A 25,937-nucleotide genomic window follows, 5' to 3' on the forward strand; every position below is an offset into this window, starting at 1 on the left:
GAGTCTATTAGGGAGGAGAAAAGCAAAAGTAAAAAGCAAAGAGCTGGGGGGAGGGGAAGGAGGGGAGAAAAGACCTCACTGCACCCCTTACTCACACCCCAGGCCTAGAAGCAGAACACAGACACTGGCCTGGAGAGGGTCTGCACATGTCAAAGGTGAGGGCAACAGATGCTGGACCCCGAAAGTTCTCTGCACCAAGTAAGCGTGCGAGGCCTCCAGGGATTGCCTTGCCAACAGCTGGACTTGATCACCAGTTTGCAAACTGAGATCATGCACTGGGTGGACTAGCCGAAGGACTTTACTCTCTGCAAAACATTGTTTTTTTTTCAAGGACTTCCTACAGCACCAGCACCGTAAAAGAGATCACTACCTGGACCCCTGAGTCTTCTCTGAGAACCACAGGATAAGAGATTGTACTCCTGGTGAGTTTGCAGGATGATGGTGGCCCTTCACAGAGCTTCTGTGCTGCTGGTTCTATTCCTCACAGCATTTCTGCCCCTACCACAGTATGCCCAGGACCCAGGCATGGTACATTACATTTACCAGCGCTTTCAAGTCTTGGAGGTAGGTGACATATGGGCTGCCTGACATGGGGAACATACCTTGCAGAAATCAGCTTTTTTTATTATTATTATTATTATGGTCACACTTAGTTCAGGCTGGATTTGAACTCACCATGTAACCTAGGCTAACCTCAAATTTGTGATAATCCTGCTGCCTTAGCCTCTCAAGTGCTGGAATTCTGGCTTATGCTGCCACGCCCAGTTTGGAAAACATCTCATTTATCCACACTTCCTTGTCTTTATTTTCATGTACATTTTCCAGCTAGGACATTATAAGTCCATTGCTAAAATTATACTTACAAATATATATAGATTCAGTGTAGGGCACCTACACCAGAATCTACACTGCTCCACTCGCAGCCCTTGAGCATGTTTTACTCTGCTCTTAGATCTGGCAATTTTTCTCATCTATAAAATGGAGATAATAATGGAACTTATCCCATGTGATTATTCTGGATATTTAATAAAGAGATTTCAACTCTGAGAAATTGAGGACAGTTTGTGTTGAATCATTAGGATGTACTTTAGAGCATGGCCTGGTGGATAAATGTCTAGAATGTTGGACAACCAAAATTCGTTTATTTTATTCAATATAAAAATTTTTAAATCTTGGTCACTTTTCCTTAATTATTTATTGCATTGGAATAACTGATTGTAGATTTTTCCTTCTATCTTTTCATAACAAACCATGAGATCAGCATAAAAAATGATAGTACATTGAGAAGCTAAGTCTTAGTTTTGTTTTGTTTTTGAAATGAACAGATTTCAGAACTGTTAAACAGAAAATATTCAGGTTTCCATCTCAGTAAAATTAGCAAGGCACAGCATTTTTGTAGGCCTACTAGGCTCTCAAGGTCAATTATAACCAACATTCTGCCCTGGTCTTTGAGACACCCCAGCACTTAAAGCCACTAGTTCATATTTAATACCTTGCCCTCCATCATTGCCCCCTCCTACTGTGGCTTGAGCCCAAGATTTTTGTACTGAATTACATTCCCAACGCTTTTAATTTTTTTTTAAATTTTGAGACAAGATCTCACTAAATCTCTCATTTAACATGGTTAGGTTTAAACGTCTAATCCTCCTGCCTCAGCTTCCCAGAGTGCTGGGATGACAGGCATGCACAGTTGCACTGGATAATATCTTGCTTTTGTACCAATTAAGTTGATGGCATTTATCTTCTTTCAAAGATGCATTTATCTCCAATACTTATTTTCTGGGAAAATCCTCAAGTCTAAATTATTTGGTCATCTAGTTACAGTCAGGGTAAAGTAACTCAGCAGAGCGCGCTGAATGCATTCCCTAACATTATCCAGTCAGCAGAGGAGGCTTAGAGGCCTGGAGATGAAACGTTTCCAGGCCAGTTGCCTCCGGGTGCTTCTTTGCTTGCTCTCTCCCCAGACACCTCCCTTTCACTCTCATCTTTTTAAAAGCACCAGAATTATGCTCAGCATTTAGTACCAACTTGCCCCAGCATAAGAGCCAGCTGAAATTCCTAAAAATTGTTCTCTATTTCCTTGAGTTTGTCTTCAGGCAAAGATATAACATACCTTTGAATGTGAATTTCAAATTCACATTGAAATGTAAAGTCTGTGTAGATCTTTTCACCCTGGTGCTCCCATAGCCTTGAATCCCAGTCCCAAATGGCAGGCACTGTTGGCCAAACACTCTCTTAACAACCAAATGGTACAGTTCCCACCCAGGGAAGGGTAGGTCAGAAGGGTGAGAAAAACAAAGCAAAACAAAAATGATATGGATTTAGAGAATTTTCCTCTTTTTCTGTCTCTCTTCTTGTCCCCCCCCCCCTCCTTTTTTTTAACCTCTACTTCTTGCTCTGTCTCTCTGTCTCAGAATGAAGTCTCTTACACACAGTATTTTTCTTTGGAGCATAAATTTGTACGTTTCTGAAAAGCATTCTGGGAAACTGCGCCAAAAATCTCTAACTATTCACACTGTTTAGCTCAGCAATCCCATTTCCATTCATATATTCTTTGATTCAACAAATATTTGTTGAGCATTACTATACACTAGGCCCTGTGCCAGGTGCTGGGGATGGGCCTTACTCCTGGAAGTCTATCCTGAAGTTAAGTACATGAAAATGTAAATATAAAGATTTTTTCTTAGCTTTATTTGAATGACAAAAAATTGAAAGCTATGTCAGTCTAATGCAGTCCAACAGAATAAATAAATGGGAAGACCAGCTGGGGATTTAGCTTAGTGGCATAAGCGCCTGCCTGGCAAGTGCGAGGTTGTGAGTTCAATGCCAAGTACCAAAAATTAATAAATAATAAATGGGAAAACAATTCAATGAAATGCTGTCTTATTTAAATTATGTTAGCCGGGAAGTTAGCTCAGCGGCATAAGTGCCTGCCTGGCAAGTGCGAGGTCGTGAGCTCAATCCCTGGTACCAAAATGATAATAATAGTAATAATTATGTTTAAAGTATGCAAACAAATATATATATATGTGTGTGTATATATACACAATGGAATGCCATTCAGCATTAAAGATAGTCATTTGTGACACCACATATGAATTTATTGAACATTATGTTAAGTGAAATAAACCAGACACAGTAAGACAAATATTGAATGATTTCACTTTTATCTAGAATCCAAAATGTTGAATTCATAGAAACAGAGAGTTGAATGGAGACTGAGAGGTACGGGCAGTAGGGAGATATTGGTCTAAGGACACAATTTTCCAGTTAGACAGAATAAGTTCCAGTGTTCTATTGTACTCTGGTGATTTTGGTTAGTAACAATATATTGTATACCTTAAAATTGTTAAGACTGTAAGTCTTCTTACCACACAAAACTAATGTGTGGAAAATATATATGTTAATTGGCTTGCTTTAGCCATCTCAAAATGTGAATATATATCACAACATCATTTTTGGTTTTTTTTGATGCTGGGGATTGAACCCACAACCTTGTACTTGCCAGGCAGGCACTTGTGCCGTTGAGCTAAATCTCAGCCTCATAACATCATTTTTAAAAATAGGTATAGATATATGTATTTAAAAATATGTTTTTAATTTTGAGACAAGTTCTCCCAAAGTTGCTAAGTTGCCTGGCTAGGCCCAAATTTAGAACCTTCTGCTTCAGTCTCCCAGAGTGCTACATTTTCAGGTGTGTGCTCCCATGCTCACTTGGATAATATAACTTTAAAATGTAAAAAAAAAAAAAAAAAATCTATCAGCACCAGAATTTATGGCATAGGCATTGGCATTAAAATATGCTGACAAGATATCAGCAAGTTAAAAATACAATTACAAAACATACATATACTAAAATTGTATTTTATTTTACTTATTTTTTGTAGTGCCAGAACTTAACCTGTGCTAGTCAAAGATTATGCCATGGAGCTATATTGCCACTCCTCAAAATCATATATATATATATATATATATATATATATATATCTCACTAAATACAAGGGAAAACTTTTTCAAAGTTTACATGTAAAGTCACCAATAGTACCTTTGAATTTAAGGTTGTGGGTGATCTTTATTTTTTCTTTTATGATTATTTGTAGTTTTCTAATCTTTTTTATGAATTATAGTTGTTTTTATTACTTACATAATTTAACTGACAATAACTTGGTTAATTTATTTTCTGACTGAAGCAAGGACTGGAAAAATGTAGTCAAGCAACAAGGGCATACATTCGAGACTTCCAAGAATTCTCAAAAAACATATCTGTTATGCTGGGAAGATGCCATACCTACACAAGCGAATACAAGAGTGCAGTAAACAACCTGGCACTGAGAGTGGAGCGTGCCCAGCGGGAGATTGACTATCTGGAATACCTTCGAGAGTCGGACATATGCATGGAGTCAGAGGAGAAGACAATGGCAGAAATGCTACTTCAAGAAATGGAAGAAGAGAAGAAGATCCGAACTCTGCTGAACGCAAGTAAGAACCGCATCCTTTACCATCCCTTCTAGGGACTGCCACACTCAGAAAGCTGCACATGTGGTGCAGCCAGGAAGTGTGATCAAGCAATGAGTAAGAAACAGATGTGTGCTTTAGTGAGCATGTGCTAGAAGAACAACTTGTGCAGAGAATGGGTGTCAGGTTGCTTTTCTTTTCACAAAGAGCTTCTAAAGACCTTATAAAGAACTCATAAGTTAGGGCTACCATGTCAGACCTCAGCCTAAGAGGTCTCTTCCTAAAAAGATCTTGATTTGGTGCCTCAGATTCTCCAGGAAAGGGGGAGATTGGTGGATTCTTTATCTGGTGGTCAGAAGATAGGGTGTGACTCCCCATGTGCTAAATAATAATTTGAAACTGGAAGTATCAACAGCTTATCCTCAGAGCTGAGAACTGCAGTGATTATTGCTGTGCTTTCTGGGATGATGATATCCAGGGAATTTGTCTCCAGTCTTGTGGTCCATCAGAATCACTCCCAGGCCATTAAGAATAATGTCTAGTAGCTCAATATTATGATAAAAAGTTTCAAGCAATAAACACACATATGAAAAGAAAATTTTCCTGTACATGAGTCCATTTCATTAGAGAAAGAGAGAAAGTCTCTCCATCATAATCTGCATTCTGAAATGGTTTCACTGCAAATAGGAAGACTTTGTTTATATGCAGTTTTTGTCTGCCCCAAATTCAAGAAACTCCACCAAGCAAAGAAGGCAATAACTGAGGTCTATCACTGTACTAAGGGTTTTACATATCTTCTGAATGCAGTTGCTTTATAAGCTCCATGGACCATTATAAAAAGAAAGGTCTTGCTAAATGAAGTAACACTTGACCTAACAAAGGAGTTAGAAAATAGCAAGCAGAGGACCCTTCAAGTATGGACACAGCAAATAAAGGCACGAGGTTAAGCAGCATCATAATGAATTGGTCTGTAAATATCTGACAGGAAACTGTATGGGGCAAGTAATGTAGGAAAATTGAGTTGGAGAGTTCACCAGGACCCAGATGAGCTATACAGAACCATTAAATTATTCTAAGCAGAGGCGTAATATAAAGAAAGAGGGTAAGAGGGAAGAGACCAGGCAGAACACTGTAGTAATTTGGGCAAATAATGGAGTTGGAATTAAGTGTCATAGGAGGTGAATTTGGGAGTCATTATATGTGGAATCCACATGGCTTAATAAATCATAATCTAAAGAACAAACGACACAATACTTTCCAAGTTTTAGGCTTAGGTCATTTAGCCGCTAATGGTTAGAATACTTCCTGTGTTCAAATAAATAGTTGTCAGGGAATAATTAAGTGGAAAAAATAAATGAATGACAATACCTGTGCATTGTCAGCACAGGCAGAGAGATTAGATGGGCTTTGGTACAAAAATAGAACATTTTAAACCGTGAGTCAGAAAAAAAAAGAGGAGGGTATCTTATCTGCATTATGAGGCAATTGATCAAGTGATTAATGCCCTTTTGAGAGGAACCATCCTCTGAGAGGGAAGCAGTTAGAAGTAAGAATAGAGACTAGGAAGGAAAAGGAGAAAAGAGAAAGTATGGGCCAACCAAGGATAAATAGAGGATTCCTAAAAAGTTGATGGGGGAACTAGAGTGTAGTTTAGTGGTAGAGCACTCTAATGATATGCACAAGAGATGGTAGAGGTCTCCAATTAATAAAATGTCCGTGGGGGAGATTAGATGCTAAAGTGCCTGAACTTTCATAGTAGGGCATAGGCAGGTTTCTCCCGCTGGAATGGTGATGCTAGGCTGAGTTGAACCTATACCCTGGATACCCTCAGCCCTCAGGCCTGGAAGTTTCTCCTTTTCCCTTCAGCTAGAGCTCAAGCAGAGGCCCAGACACTGAGTATCATACTTTTTCCTACCCTGCCCTCTGGCCCATCTCTCAGATCCTGAAGGCCTTAAAACTTTGTTCCCCCAACTATAGTGAATAAACAGCTCTCTGACCTGCTCAGAGATTGTTGCTTCCATTAACACTGCCTCTTGAGCTCTCATCTTATGATGTGTTCATTTATGATTCAGCTGACACTTACTGCCCTTCAGTACAGGATGGGCTGTGCTAGAAGGTAGGACAGAGGAGTGAGTAGGACATGTGAACACCCTGTAGTATCCTTCTTACCCCTTTCCCCGCCTCCTGCAATCCATCTGCTCTCATGTAGGGCTTCTCAAAACACAACATGGGTCATAATACTCTTCTGTGTAGGATGTTTTGTTTCTATTTTCTATTAATTATCAACAATGAAAAAAAGTCATTGTATCTGCAATGGATTTATATATATGGAAGGACCTTCACAAAACAGCAAAGCTGATCTTGACTGCTTCTTCTCCCAAGTTATCATCTCTGTGTGTGTGTGTGTATGTGTGTGTGTGTGTGTGTGTGTATTACATGTATGCATGTGTGTACACATAAACATATGCAGGCATTTATCACATGAAGCCACACATGCATGTGTGTATCTGACTTCTCAACTAGACCATAATATATGGACATCTTCCTTTCTGTATTCAGAGTCTAAGACATGGTCTCACATGGTGTAGGCCATAGAAACTGTATAGAAATGTGATGACAGGGTCTACAAAGCTTGGTTTAGGGAAAAGCAAACATAAACAATCACAAACTTGAGGCTAGGGCTCCCCTGATCTATTATTTTCAGGAGTTCTTGGTCCACACCTGGACTTCAGAATATCAATTTATTTCCCTACACTGAGTTGCTTTATATTATATGTTATGTCAAACCCTGCCTTCATGCTTTTTTGCTGTGCCTATATCAGTTTTCTAATGCCATACAACAAATTAGTGCAGAGTTAGCAATTTAAAACAATACAGATTTATAACCTAAGGTTTTCTGTGGGTCAGAAGTTTATGCACAGCTTAGCAGGATCTTCAGCCATGAAGTCCTGAGGCTTCCCTCTCCATAGGCAACATACAGTGTGACAGTTGCTCTTTTAAGTCTGAGAGGAGAAGCCTTCTTTTATATAAGTACCTAGTACCTCTTTTAGGACTTTTTACCCTACTATGTCAGGCCTACCTATAATAATTCTCTTTATTTAAAATCAGATTACTGGGGCTGGGGATTTAGCTCAGCGGCATAAGTGCCTACCTTGCAAGTGTGTAGTCGTGAGTTTGATCCCAGGTACTGATAGAAAAAAACAAAAAAAAATTTTTTTTAAATCAGATTATTTAAAACCTTAGTTATACTTTTAAAATTCCTTCACCTTTGTCTTATAATGTAACACAGCCATAGAGTGCTGTCCTCTCATACACCCAGCTCTAGCCCATACCTCAGGAAGGGGTTATATAGGGCATGTAGTTGGGTGGAGGTCATTTTATTTTATTTTATTTTATTTTATTTTATTTTATTTTATTTTTTTCTTTTTTTGGTCTTTTTCCTTTTTATCGGTACCAGAGATCGAACTCACGACTGCCCGCTTTACAAGGCAGGTGCTTATGCCGCTGAGCTAAATCCCCAGCCCCTGGAGGTCATTTTAGAAGTCTACCTGAGAGCAACCCTCAGTCTGCTACTACTTACGAGAACCCTTTCCTCCTAGAAGTGTTTCATATTCTTATCATCTAACCTTGGCTTCCCAGGAATGGGCTAGTTACAGTACATACCTATGTTAAAACCCGTGAAGACTCAAGTCAACACATTTATGGAGACAAATACTTTAGGGTTATGGACCAGGGAGGGGCCACTTGGGGTCAGATCACAGGGTTCTGTTTTAAGCTCAGGAATCCATGAAGCAGCTTCTTTGGAAAGTTCAGTCTGTGTCTCAGGAGACTTCCAAAGAATTCTAATACGTCTTGGTCCAAATGGTACTCATTTCGCCTAGGATTATGTGTCTAGCAACTCCTAAGGGTCAGATACTGTGAATAATGAACAAGACGGGCAATTCTATAATGAAGCCATTCCTTATAAAACTATTTTCAAATCCTTGTCCTTTATTTTAAGGTGATCCCTAAAAAATGTCCATATGAGAACCTCAGTCCTCAAGAGAGGTTTTGAGGTTATGAGGTTAAGTAAAATTCTTAGAATCTTAGCTCTCTCTTTCTCCTTCTCTCTTTCCCTTCCTCCCTACCCCTCTTTCACTTTTGTAAACAATGTAGAAAACAAATGAAGGAAAGTTACAATCTAACTTAAATTTAAAAATCATCCCAAGTCTTTGGAACTAAAACTGTCATTGCCAACATAAACTTTTACATTGCATTTGCCAATTTATGGCAAGACATTGAGGCCTCAGACACCCAGCCTGAGAATTTATCCAACTGAAGTGTTTGGAAGATTCCTGGGGCTGCATTCTTGTGTGGATAAAAGTATTAACTTCTTTAACTTGTAAATAGCTTTTGAAGGAAACAATTCTCAAGGCAGTCAAAACAGCCATTATAGCAGATTTTGCTTTACTTCCTGTTCTAGTTCGGCTCCTTTAACCACGAGGATACACATAACTTGCCTCAAGTAACCCTCATCCTGCTGAATTGAATAACTGATATCTTTTGTTAGCTCATGTTTCAAAGAAGAAAGTCTGTTGCTGTATGCTTAAGTTCCTCTGAAATCCACTTATATAGATAAATGTGCATGCCCTATGTTCAAATTCATTAAAAGTAAAACAAAAAAATAAAAATATCTAAACAAACTCATTGGAAGCCAAAAGAAAATGTGTCTGTGAGTAAGCTCTCAAAGTCTATTAGTGTGTGATGAGTGGACCAAAATATTAAGAGAAATATACTTTGCAACAGATATATTTACCACAAAGATGTTGTTTGAAGGTTTACATGCAGATGTAAGTAGGGAGAGATTATGGGTGCTCCTGTGTGTGTGTGTGTATGTGTGTGTTTAGTCTAGCTTATCATGTGCTATCTCTGGTAGTGTTTGCTCCCCCAGAGTCCAGAAAGTCCTATCCATTTCACTTATCCCCTTGAAAGATAGCTATCTGTGAGGATACCTCTAATCTCACTACTATAACAAGATGTCTCAAGCATATCATTCCAGGTGGTGAGAACTTTTACTCATTCTCTCTCATTTATTTATTCATCAATTAGACAAATATTTAACTAAATTCCAATTATACCTTAGCCTTGTGCTAAGCATTAGAGACAGAATGTTGGGTAGAATAATCTTTATCCTCAGAAACCTTCCACTAGGAAGGGGACATAAAAAGAATTAAGTTGTGTTGTGTATGTACAAACAGTTCCCCAGGATGAATGTCAAATGCTGCAAACATGTACTACCTTCGACTCTAGGTGGAAAAATTACAAGGAGCAACAACAGACAAAAATTTACAACCAAAAGGCGAAGGCTTCTAGACAAAGCACGCTAACAGCCCAAGCTCTGATGAAGGGCTGCATGGGTGTCAGAGACACCTAAAGGGCAAGCCTTAAGCAGGTAGGGGCAGGGTTGCCATGGAGATGGGGGTGGGACTGTGGGATCTGGAAAGGAACCCTCAGGCTAAGTTTTAATCATAGACAGGAGCTCATTAAATGGAAAATAGAGTTAAAGGCATTTTAAGCAAATGGAACAGCATGTGGTGGCACAAAGCTTTAACAGGACTCCGTGCTGTGAAGCCTGCTGCTCTGCACTGCTCAGGTCAGAGGAGGCTGTTGAGAGGGATGAAGGACAGAGAAGAGCCAAGCTGCTTTATGATAAACTGACAGATAATTGTAAGCTATGGAGGATGAAAATGATGTGAAAAATAGCTAATATGTATTGAGTGCTTATTGTATAGTAGGAAATCTTTAAGATTATATACTATATATAAATGTTTTGTTTTGGTTTTGAGTGAAGTCTCACTATGTTGCCTAAATTGAAATTTTAAACTCTTTGGCTCAAATTATCTCCCAACCTCAGTCAGCCTCCTTAGTAAGGACTATACGTCAGGTCATTGAGCCTGGCACATTTTACATATCTTGGGTTTTGTTTTTTGTTTTGGGTGTTTGGTTTGTTTTGTTTTGTTTTTCAGACAGGATCTCACTTATGTAGCTTGGGCTGGCCTTGAACTCACTTTGTAGCCCAGATGGGATTCAAGCTCACTGCTATTGTCCTATCTCTGCCTCTGGAGACATTTTATGTGTCTTATAGGCCACTAGTGGCAAGCCTACGGCACATGTGTACAGCTAGCTGTTTGCTATCATTTAAAGCTCTGACAGGTTTTCCATCTCTGTGTAATGCTAACAAAACCCTGTAAGATAGTATCATAATTAGTCCTCAATTTATAGAGGAAGAAACCAAAACACTGAAAGGCGAAATAATTTATTCATAGTCCCACAGCTAGTAGGTGGTGGAATTGAAATTCAAACCAAGGCAGGCTCTTTCCACACATGCCAACCTTCCCATATTGCTGCTCTGTGGAACGGTAATTTATACCAGGCTCTCTGTGGGTTTTATCAGTCACTTAGGTCCAAATGCTCACTACTGGCTAAATCCAATGACCCTTGGCCACTTATTTTTATAAAAAGGATTTGTGCAAAGTTAGCTTAGAGGACACAGCAGGGCCTGTTTGTCTCAAATCATCTGCGTGTATGGGTGTGTTCGGGTCTTTTATAGCAAGGAATAATGGGGGAGGGGATATATCAAGACCATAAGTGCAGATTTGTTTTATGCTTTCCTGGGCCCACACCTTTTCCTCCCTTGCCTAAGGAATTAAAATTAGACTTAGCTCTTGGTGCCAGGAGCTACATATTCTGTCCATTCTTTTGGGCTAAGAAGTGCTCGGGGTAGTTCTTTATTCCTAGGCCTGAGGAACTTTGGCGAAGTCAGTGGTCTCTAAAGGAAAAAAAAAAAAAAAAAAAATCTCACTTTTAATGTTCTGTTCAGACGTGCTGTTAACAAAGACAGAGAGGTTTTAGAAAGGCGATTGTGGCTGCAAAGTACAGTAGAGAAGATTGAAGGAATATTGCAGGAAGATACTGAAACCAGCAAAGCCATCTCCTATCACCAAGGAAGGCAAAGATGAAGCCTTCTCTTCAGAGAGTGAATGCCTGATCCAGGCATTCTCTGCCGTCTCTGTGGATCACGGTATGGGGACCATGTAAGTCCATTTGATCACTGTTGGAGGGTGATTCCTACGCACAAATAGATTGTTTTGAATCTCTCTGTAAATCCTTGGCCAAGAAGGCTCCATGGGCTCCCCCCACCGCCTTGATTTTCAATTCTTTGCTTTTCCTTCATTGCCTTTTAAACAATAGGACTCTTTTTCTTTCCCCTCCGTCACTCCTTCCACCCTCGTGTGACCTGCCACTACATTTAGTAAACTCTTGCTTCTGCGTGGCACAAATGTCCTTTTTCACCTGCACTTCTCTCTCATCATCACTAGTTTTAATTCTTTCTAGAGCCTCCTAACTGGCCTTCCTGCCTTCCATCTGTGTCTGCTCCCCAGCGCTCCCTCCTATGTTGCCACCAGGATCATCCTGCTAGAGTTACATTATTGCCTTTGATAGAAACTTCCACCTTGGGGTCAAGCAAATCCCATAAAATAAGATAAAAAGAAAGCCTTTTACAACTTCCCTTCAGCTTAGTTTTCTTTTAATAATCTGCTCTATTTTTCTGTATAAAAAGAGAAACTACTGATTAGTGAAACTTCATGCATTATATTGCCTTTTACTACAAAAACAGATAAGAAAACACAAACACAGGGACTTTTAGTATTTCTTAGCTCTATGTTGTTCTACCCCTGCCTATCCCTGATGTTCAGTGCTGTCTGTCCTGCTATATTCAAAACAGAAAATATACTTCATGCACACATGCGTTATTCATATATGCATTATTTATGCCTCATTCCCCAAGTCTATCACAGTACTGCAACCAAGTAGAACATCAGTACGTTCTAGCCTTAAGTAAATTTAAAAGTGGAAGCAACTACTGTATTTGCTTAGGTTTGCACTAAGCCAATTTATTAGTTATCTAGTCTGATGACCATGCCCGCCCTGCTAGGTAAATAACATTAAAACATCAGATGAAGAATCTGAGCCTCAGAGCATTTCACCCATCCCCTTTCCCCCTCACATTCCTGCTACATCTAGGATTACACAGCACCCTCAGACACTCTGGTTTCTCCTCTGCCTTTGTGTCTGCTCACTGTCCCCCGCCCCATCCCCCTTCATATCAGTTGTCTGTTGCCATAATCATGTGATGCCATTTCTCAGGAGTTTGCAGAGCATCCGGGTAGGTCCACTGATCTGGATTGGGTTTGACTATCTATTCCTCTGCGGTCTGTGAAGGATTTCCTAGGGATGGCTGGCTGAGAAAAACCTCAGCTAGGATGACTTGGCTCTCCTCCAAGTGAGCTCTGATCCTCCAGAAAGCTGACCCGGGCTCATTCTCATGATAAAGATAGATGCCTGATAGGACAGAAACTCAGCAGACTGCCAGGGACTTAGCCTGGTCATTTTTACAACATTCTTTTGGCTAAAGCAAATTCCAACTCTGGCTTTAGAGCCAATTCTTCCACAATAACCTCTAATTACATCCATATCAGGCTTTTGGTCTTGGTGCACATGGAAATAGGTAGCAATAAAGATTAGCTAAGCTAAAAAAGAATTGAGATGTGTTATATACATGCACCAATTTCCCACAATGAATATAATCATTATGACTGCAAACAGGTACTAATAAAAATTTAAAAAGATAAAGCCAGTGGAAAGCACAGTGGAGTGTGTTTAAAACACATCAGTGATGTATTCAAATATCCATGTGAAAACATGGATGTGAAACATGGCCGTGTGAAATAGCCCTGGTCTGATTGGTGGTTTGGAGGAGGTAAGAAGGCCACTACAAAGTGGCAAGCGCCCCTAGACGGTCACACTTTGAAAATGTAGAAAACAGCGTGGAGTGAGATGTTTCATAGGAAGAATCCACTAGAAAACATCAAAATGCCTGTATTTTCTTACTAGGCAAATAGGAGAGTGATAATACTACAGCTGGGAATTAAGAACATTTCTGTATTTTCAGTTTGGTAAAAATCTTATTTAACAACAAAACATTATGAACAAAAAAGTAAAAACTATCTTTAAATGAGAAATAGATCAAAACAAGAAGTTCATAATTATAATCTTGGAAAACTTGAGATGTTGCAACATCAGAAAATTGATGCAGAGTGCAGACTGTTGGATCCAAAATCTCCTAAAGGACCAACCACGTCCATGCTTTGCCCCTTACGCGTGATGACCAGCTTGGAAGGTCTAGAACAACAGTTCTTTAACTGTCAGGCTCAGGAAATTGGGACATTCTTTTAAAAGCACCAGAGTCCCAAAGATGCTTTGTTGAAGCTGGTTATAAATATTGATATTTGCCATAATCATAATGAAATTTGAGAAATTATATTATGTACTGGATGCTGTTTCAGCATGGAACATGCATCAGTGAAAATAAAAAGAGACAGGACAGAACCCTGTATCTCATGGAGGTTACATTCTGTTGAGAGATGTGAAGTATTATATATGTAAATGGATTTATAATATGTCAGAGACAGTGTAACAAGTGCTCCTGAGAAAAATGTGTTAAGGTAAGGTAAGGAGCAGCCTCTTCCAAAAGAGGCATGGGGTGGGGGGGAAGCTGTCCATGTTGGGCTCCAGTCACTGGGCACTCAGAATTTATACAGCCTTGCAATTTTCAGATTCTTTCCTGATGGTCTCAGCTCAATGCTATCAGCAATCAAATAAAGAATCATGAATCAAGACACTTCTCATAATCTGTTGCTAATCAACAACAGAGATACCAGGTCTTGGTACAAGCTACCTTGTAATTTTCTGAATTTAGTCACCTAGAAAAACCTATGATGTGATTTACCAAAAGACTTTATGTGACTCTCCAAAAGCAACTTATGAGACGTGTATTATATACCTGGCCCCATTTCACCCTGAACCTGGATTCATAGTCCTGTAGGAATGCCAAACTATACTTAGTACACTTTCATACAATCTGCCTTCTTTCTTCCTGCCATCCATCACTGAAGCACTCAGCAATGAAACAGCACCTGCTGGTTTATGTGATGTAAAGTTGACATATAAGCCAAGGATTTAGCTCAGCGCATAAGCACCTGCCTGGCAAGAGTGAGATCGTGAGTTCGATCCCCAGTACAAAAGAAAAAAAAAAGTTGACATATGACATATAATGCACAAGTTGAGAGAGCAAGTTTGGATACTGACAAGTACTTCATTAGCTAAATCTAACTACTTCCTGAGTACAGATAGTAAGATATAAGAGTTTGAATAGTAAAGGAGATAAATATTGTGTCCCAAGGACTGAGGATGAAAAAGCAATGAAAACATGAGCCCTGCCTAGAGAGTTTGCAAGGAAAGAAAGGGAACAAGCAATTTTAAGTTAGTAGGACAGCTGTCCCAGAAGAGGACTGCACAAGACGCTTTGGACACTCAAGAAGGAGCAGCTCACTATTCTTCCAGTCAGAGAATCTTGTTCTAAAGAATGGGTAGGTAGGGTCCAAGTTAGCAGGGGTAAGCTAAGGAAAAACATGTGCAAAGTCTAAAATTTATGAAGGTTATGGCAAGTTTGGTGACCAGAGACCCCCCCAGTGTGATGGGGAAATGATAAGAAAGGAGATAAAGGATCTTGAGCACCTTGCTGAGATATCTGAAACGTGCTGTGTGGGGAAAAAAGTAAATAGTTCTAATTTTTACTCCCTACAGTTTTATGGTAATAGCATAAAGTTTTTTTAACTGACTGCTAGTCTGAGAGGCATCATATTTGTCTAACATCTTGTCACTTGATAAGTATTGACAAATGTTATTAAAATGAATCTAATTCATGTAGTTGAAAAGTCAATTTTGTTTTGTTTTATTTTGTTTTTGCTACTGGTCTTGAACCCAGAATCTTTGCACAGAACTACATTTTTCAGCCCTTTTATTACTTATTTTTGTTTTGAGAGAAGGTCTCACCATGTAGCCTAGGTTAGGCATAAGCCATCGATCCTCCTGCCTCAGCCTCTAATGTACTGGGTTTACAGATGTGCACCAACATGCCCCAAGTTTGGTTTTAAAACAGAATTTTGAAAAGTAGCCAAAATGCTCATGGTTTTAGAGAATTCTTTTCTTTTTAACGGATTCACCAGTCTTCTCAAGGAAACTCGCATGTTTATTTTCTGTCTTATGCATCCTCTTTTGCCATCTTTGAGTATGCTTTGCTATCATCTGACTCCTTCAATCTGATCAGTTAACTAAGAGCTTTTTTTTAAAAAAAAAAAACTTTTATTAGTACATGTTTACATTCATTGTGGGGAATCTGCAGTACATACTTAGGACCTTTATTATGGGGAATTGTATACAACCATAACATATATTAATTCTTTCTCCCCTCCATCTTTTGATGACCTCTCTTGTTCTCACCATTTCTTGAATCCATCTGATCTGTCCATGCCCATTGCTATTTAGATGTCTGGTCTGAACTACATTTAAAAACTCATTGCCTGGTTGCCCTCTGTGTCCATCCCTACTCCTCCTCCAAATCATTCTCTACCAGCAGCTGGACCAATATTTCTAAAATCAGATTGACTATAGAGGGACAAGCCTTACCAGGTCTGGAGAATGTTTTATTAAATCAGGGGAAAAGCTTTAAGAAGATTTATGTAAGTGATATATGTGTATAAATCTATTGTGAGGCCTTGGGTGGAATTCTACCTTAATATCTTGCCTGCAAATTCTGTGTGCAGCGGAAACTACAGATTTTTATTCTCTTGTTTGCAGATGAGAACCTGCCTGTCATTGTTTGTGGTAAATAATTTGCATCTTAGCTGGACTCAAAGGTTTTAAATTTATTATTTCCAGTTCTTCCTCAGCCTTTCCTTTCCGCTAATCATCTCTTCTCAAGAGAAGCACACAGTTTTAACTTTCTGTTTTACTGGAACACTGGAAATGTACTCTTCCTAAATTCCAAAAGAAAAGAAATTTGTAAATTTTATAGATCAGTTCTGAAGTACAGAGAGCATTCAGCCTAACCCCTGTTGTATGGCTGGTAGAACTAAGGTTGGATTGACAAAAAGACCTTCTAGAGAGACAAAGAAAGTCAGATACCAAGTCCAGAGAGATCCACAAAGGAAGGGGTAGGAAAAGCAGAGTGAGGATGTGGGAGAAATTCTGTTTCTTTTTTCTAAAACAGGGTTTCTTTCACCAAAACCATGTACCCATACTCTCTTACTATTTCCCCAAAGGTGCTATGTTAAAAAGGAGGCCTAGAAGGAGAAGGAAAAATGTGTGTGTCCATTTCTTCTGCATTTTAAATAAATGTCTTCTTCTAGGTGAGACGTAACTCTGCCTTGTTCTTAGACACAGATCCTCCATAGCTCGACTGCAAGCCTCTTGGCCTTCCTCCCAGGCTGGAGGCTACTGACTGCCTAGTCAATGAAGGTATCTTATCACTCTTGAGAAATTGCCCTCATCTGTCCTTCCCTGGCACACCAGGGCACACTGCTCTCTGTCTCCTCCCACCATGCGCATACATCCCTGCACATCCGTCCCACCTCTGTGCCCTGAGGTTGGCAAGAGGTGTCATGGCTGGCCTGCATCCAAGGTCAGACTAAGCTCAGAGGATCATTCCCCACCACTTCATAGCTGTGTGCTCTTTCCAAAGCAACTTATGCAAGCCTTAATTTTTTCTCGCTTGGAAATGAGGATTAAAATGTCTGCTATGGAAATTTATCATAAGAATGATATAATTTAATATAAAGTACCTAGGACAGTACCAGGCATGTTATGAGTATTTGTTAGATATTTATTAACTTCCCTTGGCCTTGCGTTTATTCCTTGACGGGGAAGAGGTTCTTCTGACAGCCTCCCTCATGCTTTCTCTGTGATCATCACAGGACATGGGAAAAGCAGAGCCTTCATATGAGATAGGGTCAGCTCGTGGAGCTGAGAAGGGGCTCTTGGGTTCAAGCAGAGATGGGATAAACAGGGCTGCTCATTGCAGCTCTTCTGCAATGCAGCCTGTAACTCCCAATAGTTCAGTATGATAGAGAATCCATCTGTTAGCTGCTCCTGCATTGAATGACGTTTCCCAGATGGTACAGGAACTGTACCCCAGACCAAACAGGACAACACTGACTCCAAGGCCACAAGAAAGCAAATCCTTATGCTGGTGATATATGTCAGTAGGGGGCCACTGTACCCACTGATGATTGAGAGGCTTTTGCAGCTCACTCTAAGTCTGACTGTGGCCATTGTGCAGCCATCCAAGGCCTTCATGCCTATGGTAGCAGCCAGTGGAGAGGTGGCCACTGAAAGCACTGACTTCCTAGGAGTTGGTTCTTCCTAGCTGAGCTTCTCCTCATCCCCACTTCTGGCATAAGTTTCCTTCATGAAAACCTTGAATCAGATTTTTAAATGAAATAATGGATTTGAAAGTATCTTAAAAGCTTTAAAGTACTTTACAAATGATTGTTTACTTAAGATGAGCCTGCGGTCAGAACTCAGGATATACACTGCAATTTAGACCCTAGAAAAACATCTGCTTAAATGAAACTCTTTTTTTTTTTTCATTAATTTAACAGGTATTTATTGAACTCTCAACCACTGAGTTAGGCACTGGGCTACACTACTCAACATGAGGACTATGGCCCTTTCTTATGGAGTCGAGTTAAGGACATGGACCATGAGCTCATAAATACAATAGAAAATAATTAATAGTATAATAAAAAAGCTCATGGAAATAAAAAAAGTACTGTAGTGGATAACTTCATGGTTGAGATCTTTAGACAGAGTGGCCACAAGAAGCCCTTAAAGGAGATAATATTAAAAATAAAACATGAAAAGTATGTCAGAACCCTGGTGGCAAGATCAAGGAAAAGAATGCTCCAGGCAGAAGAACTCTAAGTTCAAGAGTGTCAGATAGATACAAACTTGGTACATTCACAGAATATAAAGAAAGCCAGTGTAATCACAAGGCAGTAAGGGGCAAAAGATAGAGGATAAAACCCTAGTGACTGGCAAGGGCCATATTATATAGGCCAAGGTAAGAGATCAGGATATTCCAAGTCTAAAGAGGAAAGGGTATAGTAGGTAAGTCATATCATTTGGGATTTGCACAGACTACTGCTAGTGCTTTATAGAAAATCTACTTTTTCTAAGCAGGAATGAAATCAGGTGGACGAATTTGACTCTTTCGTAGTGGTTTAGACAAGAAGTGATGATTCACAGAATAAGAGGGAACAGCAAGTGATAGAAAATGAGATGCGTATTTGAGTGTTTCAATTTAAGTATAAAGTCCTAACTCGAAGTTAGGTTTTATTGTCATCATTGCTGATCACAGAGAATGGAGGGAAAAAATCAAAGATGACTGCTAGGTAAGAAACTTGGTTGATTGTTACTTCCTGAATGAGAAAAGAAAGTTGGGGGTGGGTTAAAAGTAAGGCCTCTGCTTTCAACAAGTTAATTTTGAACATGTTATGTAAGCAGTTGGATAAATTAATTTGAGACTAAGTAGACATCTATATGGGGGTGAAGTTACAAATTTAGAAACCATTATTATTAAGTATTTATGTGGTATTCAGAGCCATGGGATACCTTATAAAGTGATTATAGGTTGAGAAAATAAGAGACTTGAAGATAGAGTACTTAAAAAGGCAATGAGAAGGAACTGAGAAATAAATGAATGCCAAGAAAAAAAATCCAGAAAGATGAGATGAAAAACATGAGGATGGGTATCCTGGAAACAAGACAGGAAATAGTTTGGACTAGATGTGGTGGTGATACCTATAATTCCAGCTACTGCAGAGGCTGAGGCAGGAGGATTACAGATTTGAAGGCAGCCTGAATAATTTAGTGAGACCTATCTTTAAAAAAAATTCTGGGATATAGTTCACTGGCAGAGTGCTTGACTAGTATGGGTTCCTTCACCAAGGTGGTGGTGGGGACTTTACGGGCAGTAGTGAGCAAATCAAATTTTGTTGATATGTTACGATAAACTCTGAGAACTAACCCTTGTATTTGGCAAAATGCAGGTTCCTTGATAGGAACTGATGCTATGGAGTAGGCTGGTTGATTGGACTATTGGAGAAAAGAAACCGGATTAGAGAGGTTTCTGAGCTAATTGGAGGCAAGGGAACTACTCTTCCAAGGAGTTTTATTACAAAGTAAGACAGAGAAACAGAGCCATGCTAAAAGTTTTTTCTGGAGCAGATGGTCTTATAGGCTGTTTGTTTCTTGAAGGGAATATCCCATAGGAGGGAGAAACTTGAGGCAGGAGAGAGATCATTTCAGGTGAGAAGTTCTTGAGTAGGTGAAGGAACAAGATTCACTCTTGTAAAAGTAAAAGAAGCAAGAACATGGATTCAGCTGCAGTCTTTGGGTGAGACTGTGACTGAAAAATTCTTTTATTCCTTTATCAAATCCTCAACTATGGTATGCAAGATGATATTCTATGGGAGAAGGCACAGAGCAGTCTTGTCCCTCCTGTGTGAATGAAACACATAAAACAAACTCATGTTTTCGTAGATTTTATATTCTATTGAGGGGTAATAGACACATGGAAGCTCAGAAGATAATAAGCACTACAGAGAAAAATGAACTAGAGTAAGGGGCTTGCAAGGAGTTGTGGGGCTTGTGGGAGTAATGTGTGGAGAAGAGGTCTTAGTGACTAGGGAAAATGGAAGCAGACCTAAGGATAATAAGCAAGAGAGTCACACTAGCATCTGTGGGAAGATGTTTCTAGGCAGAGGGGGCAAAACATGCCAAGTCCCTGCTGCAGGAGTACGCTTGGCCTCCAGCGACCTGAGGAACGACAGAAGCCAGCATAGCTGAACACAAGGCACAAAGTGAGGGAGTTGTAAGAGACAAGGGCATGGCCGGGCGTGGTGGCTCAGGCCTGTAATCCCAGCACTCAGGAGGCTGAGACAGGAGGATCCTTGTGCGTTCAAGACCAGCCTGGGCTACTAAGTGAGCTCAAGGCCAGCCTGAACTGAACAGAGAGACCCTGTCTTCAAAAGACAAAAAGAGAGAGAGAGAGACAGAGAGAGAGAGAGAGAGAGAGAGAGAGAGAGCGAGAGAGAGAGAGAGAGAGAGAGAGAGAGAGAGAGAGAGAGAGAGAAGACCAGACAGGCAGAGGAGAACAGCTTGCATATGACTCTGGCAGTAAAGGCACGAGCTCTATGCTGAAGGAGGAGGAAAGCAACTGGAGAGTTTGCAGCAGACAGGTCACCTGACGTGACTTCCATTGTGAGCAGTGCTTTTGTGCTTTTGGCTGTTGTGGGGACTGGATTATGGGAGGCAAGGATCGCACCACTTAGGAGACTCCTGCAGTCACTCAGAAAAGAGATAATGTAGTTTTCCTCCAGGTGCTCTTATTTTCTCAGTAAGAGGTAATATCTTCATATGAGAGTAAGGAGGGTAGGATGGAGGCTTGAGAAGAGAAGCTGTGCTAATAGTGGGTGAAAAATTGATTAAGGAAATATGATTGAAGAGCTGCCCAGGCAATCGACTAACTAAACAATTTTGCCAGTGTGCTTATTTACTTTAGGACCTCTGAGGCCCATCTGACTGTGCATTTCTCTTCCTTGTGTTCAGTCATTCCATTACCACCCTACTGGCACATCCAGCTTTTTGTACCTTATCTGAGGGAGACTCTCAGAGTACTCAGCACCTGTTAGGAACTACTCTCCATGTGTCCATCCTTCTACCACCTCACATCAGCATTTAGTGTGGAAAATCCACAGAGTTCTCAGATCTTCTTATGACCCACTCCCCTTCCCATTGTACAGACCTCTGCAGGATTTGAGAGAGGCCCATGGATTTCCTCAGGCTAAGGCAGTAGAGAGAGAAAGATATAAGACAGTTACTACACAAAAGATGGGGGTCTCACCAGGGACATTGGTATGGCATTTAAGGTTGAACGGAAGTTAGAGACTGTGTATAGTGGCACCAATACTTACCAGTGTGTTTCTTTTCTTAACTATCAGCACTCATATCTGCAGAGCACAGGCAGATGTTTTAACTGATCCAGGACCACAAACATTTGTCAGGTAGTTATTATGGAATAACTAGGGATTAAGAGTGTGAGAGTGCTGGTGAGAGAGCTATTATCATAGTTTAGGCTGGATAGGAAAGAAAGTGGGATCAAGAGAGGGTGGATATCCTAGGAGAAAGTAGAGGCCCAGGGACTGGAAGGCATGAAGAAATGCAAGAGGAGAGGACGGAAGAGAAGTGAGAAGATGCTGTTGTAGAGGAAAGGGTACTGGAGTTGTAGGTTTCTGATACGGAACAGTTTGGTGGCTGGGGGAGAGGGATGTCCAGAGAATAGCCATTGGAGGGAGGAGGTAAAGTAGTTTGAAAATAGGTTTCTGTGAAGTGGAATTGCTCCACACATGCAGTGTGGTGCCCTGAGGATAATGCATGATTTACACTAAGGGAAACTGACAGCATGAGACACAAAGTAAGAGATACTGCGGCATGAGATACAAAGAAGAATTTTATGCGAAGGTGGAAGCATAACAGGCTGAACCAGCAGGGCAAAGCTAGCAAAATATAAATCCCTCCTTTTTACTTCATCCTCTTCATGTCTAGTTTAGACCCTTTATCACCCTGTTTTGATTACAGAAATATAACGTCTATATGTTTCTCTCTATATATTCAAATATTGAAATAGTCTTATTTTTATTTACTTATTTTTGTTAGTAGATGTTTGCAGTACATAATGTTTACAGTCCTGGTGTGGACATGTACGCACACATCTTAGTTCGTGTCCCTTCCCTGTCTCCCCTCTACCTCCATCTCTTGGACTCCTTCCATTAGAGAGAAATCTAGCTCCCTATTTCCTGCTATCTTTTATTTTGCTCATTATTTATAATAAATGCCCTTTAATTGCTCTCTTTGATTTTAGCCTTTTTCCTACAGTCTGTCATATGTGGATTGCTACTTTAACCAGTAGAATGGACGTATTTCCTTTTATTCTTGCACAAACGGTTCAGTGGCATCTTCCCTGTTCACAGAATAAAGTTCAAACCCCTTAGCCCCACCCTCATGATTCTAGGCTTAGATATGGCTTGGTCTTCTGGGCCTAGTAGAGGCAATAGCAAGTATTCAGTTTTTACTGTTTTGAATCTATTAGGTATTACTTCACCTAATCCTGGGGGACATTCCTGAAAGTAGTTTTGCTAACTGTCTGAATGTTCTCTTCCATTCCTCTAAGTGTTCAACTCCATTCATCCTTTAAGGCTCAACTTAATTACAGAATTTCCTTTGCCTCACAAGTCCCCTCTCTCTCTGTCCGTCTTTTGTAAAAATTCCATTTTAAGCTCTACATTCCAGCTAGTCATATACATAATAAGGAAGAACCATGCATAATTTATTATTGCATCCCAGTTTATAACCCCTAAGCCAGTATCATACATTTTGCAGATATTCAGTGTCTGATGAATAAAATTCATTCATAACTTTGTGGTAAACGGAGTTCTTCCAGTGTTGCAGTAATTTTAGGAGCCACATCTTCACTAGAAGATGATCTTCCAAAGATCAAACTTATGACCCTGCACTTGCTAGGCAAGTGCTTATACCACTGAGCTAAGTCCCCAGCCCTGTGGGTTGATATTTTTTATCCTCAATACTTAGCACATTTTTTTGAGCCTTGTAAGTTTAACACACAATGAATATCCAATAAAATCTTAGTAAATGGAACTGAATTATGGGACTTCACACTTATGCCATTTTTGCTACGTCAGCCCCAAGTACTTTTTAAGTGAACAGGATCTCTGTCATAGCAAATAACTGACTATATCCTGAAGTCTGGATATAACAAAGACAGATTTACTCATTTATTCTTTGATCCACTGAATCATGTCATAACTCGTGATTGATCTTTGTGTATTAAGTTTATTCTAACTATAGATAAAAAGCAATTGATTAGGCTAATGAGGTGATAGAATGAAGTTGGCTTGTTACTGTGATTTAAATGCTGTTTATGTGGAGAAAATAAAATAAATACCTATCTTCCATTTTTGCAGTAGAAGTTTCTGAAGGCAACTCTTCCTTTAAGGACCATTATTTCATCGGAGGATTGAGAATATTCTACACCAGTATTAGAGCTGAGAGGCAACAGGATTTTCCAGGCACAATGAGTCTTCCAGAAAACACACATCTCACATTTACATAATAACCTCTCCTTTTTCTCCTCTGGCCAGGTTGTGACAACATGCTGATGGGGATAAAGTCCCTGAAAATAGTGAAGAAGACTATGGACCCACATGGCTCCTGGATGAAAGATGCTGGCAGTGACTCTCCCAAAGTATATGTTTTAATTGGATCCAGCAGCAAAACTGTTTTGGAATTTGCAAATATTCGGGCATTCATGGAGGACAACACCAAGCCAGCTCCCCGAAAGTTACTCCTACCACTTTCCTGGCAGGGATCAGGTCAAGTGCTCTACAAAGGTTCTCTTTATTTTCACAATCGAGGAACTTCTAATGAGATAATCAAATATAATCTGCAGAAGAGGACTGTGGAAGACAGAATGCTGCTCTTAGGAGGGGCAGGCCGAGCACTGGTCTACCAGCACTCCCCCAACACTTACATTGACCTGGCTGTGGATGAGCATGGGCTCTGGGCCATCCACTCAGGCCCAGGTATCCAAAGCCATCTGGTCCTCACAAAAATTGACCCTGACACATTGGGAATCGAGCACTCATGGAACACTCCATGCAGAAGCCAGGACGCTGAAGCCTCATTTCTCATATGTGGAGTTCTCTATGTGGTCTACAATTTTGGTGGCCAAGGTCCTCATCGAATCACATGTGTCTATGACCCCCTGGGTACAATCAATGACGAGGACCTGCCCAACTTGTTCTTTCCCAGGCGGCCAAGAAGTCACTCCATGATCCATTACAACCCCAGAGATAAGCAACTGTACGCCTGGAATGAAGGGAACCAGATCATTTACAAACTCCAGACAAAGAAAAAACTGCCTTTGAAGTAATGAATTGCAACCTGGAAGGATAGCAACATGATTTTGGTTAATGTTTCCAGGACACTGAGACCAGATCCCCTTGTAGTACACTTCTAGTGACAAGTAGGATCCAGGAAAGGGAACACATATGCATCCTTTCCCAGATGTTTCTGCCTTAGGTATCTTCCAATAGCTTAGATAAGTCTATCATTTTGAAATTTTTAATTTTAGGAAGAATCTATTACTCATCCAAAGTTCTTAGATTTCAAGGCCTCCCACATATGGATCCAGTTTACTCCCAGCTTTTTCTTCTCTGATCCCTAGCATCTACTTTAGCTCTGGCCTCTTTTTCCAACAGTTCAAATTGTATGTTCCTTCTTGATACTCAGTGGGTTTTTCTCCTCTAACTTTTGCTCAGTCTCTTCATTCTTGATAAATATTCTTCCAATTTTTTTCACTACCCAACTAAAAGTACTATTTCTTATCTATACTTAATCTTTATTTCCTGTAGCTTTGCTGTTTCACCAAGGTAGATGGATGTAACAAATAAATACATTAACATTTAGATGCCACTTTCTAGCTACAAAGTGTTTGCACATCATTTCTCTTTTTCTATTGTGAGATTTGTAAGCCTTTACAATTGCCCCTTTAGAGATAAGAGTTTAGATGAATTATTCAAAGTATCACAACTCCAGAATGAAAGAGCTAAAAAATACTGCACTCTTCATAGTCTTTCCATTTCCCAAGGAGGCATCAAATATGTATTTTTGCTCACTCAGTCTTTTATAACTTAACGTGTTCAGCAATTCAGCCTAAAAACAATAAGTTTTGCCCATTCAGCCATTTTTTTCATGTCTGCACAAGGTCTTTCATGTCTTCCTATTGGTCTTTCAAAAACTCCTTCCTTCAAAAAAGCAGCCTAAGAGTGAAGACCCCGCCACCTGGGTCTTTTAGCTAGCTGTCATCTGCTTCTTTTTTCTTGCTTTAACCATAATAAAAGTGACACTAGATAAATAAATATTTGCCTACATGCCCTCAGTATAAAAGCTTTCAGGGAGTGCTGCCTGTGTGAAGTTTACCGTGACCAGTCTCCAATACACAGAGACCTTTGGTAAATACTCTGGGATCTGGAGGGCAGCCAGATAGCAGGCAAGTGGCTGTTGGCCACAGCACACATGCTGGGCTAGTCCAGAAGGCAGCATGTGCTTCTAGAGAGGACCTTCTTCAGAATGTTTTCCATGTGTGTGTTCAGTTCAGCAGAGTTTGGGTCACAAGTGCAGGTGGTGGTGCCAGTCTGTGTCTCATGCTGAGGCCCCTGTCTTTCCAGGTTGGTCACATGAGAGGGCTTGCTTTGTGTATTTGCAGCTGTTTGCCTGTCTTTGCCAAGCTCTGGCTGTGACCTTAGGCAGTGAAGGAAGATTTTTCACCCATAGCATTTGAATAGATCTTTGGCAGAAGAACAATAACCAGCCCATAGACACAGTGCAATTATCCACAATTCTAGTAGAATGGTAGAGAAAGCCCAAATCTTTTGTGGAATAAAGCAGTTATGAACAAGTAA

At 40.1% G+C, this 25,937-nt stretch overlaps 1 protein-coding gene across 1 annotated transcript; it reads left to right on the forward strand.

Annotated features, from left to right (window-relative positions):
- Positions 1-4: 4 nt before the first annotated feature.
- Olfml1 (olfactomedin like 1) lies at positions 5-25,937 on the forward strand. Its single transcript, XM_003462464.5, has 3 exons — positions 5-564; positions 4,191-4,479; positions 23,616-25,937. Exons 1-3 carry the CDS (start codon positions 436-438, stop codon positions 24,404-24,406), a joined length of 1,209 nt encoding a protein of 402 aa, XP_003462512.1. The 5' UTR covers positions 5-435; the 3' UTR covers positions 24,407-25,937.

This window comes from Cavia porcellus, unplaced genomic scaffold, assembly GCF_034190915.1.
Source record: "Cavia porcellus strain 051 isolate PalLab524CR breed Dunkin Hartley unplaced genomic scaffold, mCavPor4.1 scaffold_9, whole genome shotgun sequence".
Classification (NCBI taxonomy): Eukaryota; Metazoa; Chordata; class Mammalia; order Rodentia; family Caviidae; genus Cavia; species Cavia porcellus.

Excerpts from the sequence above, each read along its gene's own strand:
- Olfml1 (XM_003462464.5), top strand. The coding sequence starts at position 436 with ATGATGGTGGCCCTTCACAGAGCTTCTGTGCTGCTGGTTCTATTCCTC. Across the intron at positions 565-4,190 it reads AGCGCTTTCAAGTCTTGGAG|CAAGGACTGGAAAAATGTAG; the intron begins GTAGGTGACATA and ends TTCTGACTGAAG. Across the intron at positions 4,480-23,615 it reads CCGAACTCTGCTGAACGCAA|GTTGTGACAACATGCTGATG; the intron begins GTAAGAACCGCA and ends TCCTCTGGCCAG.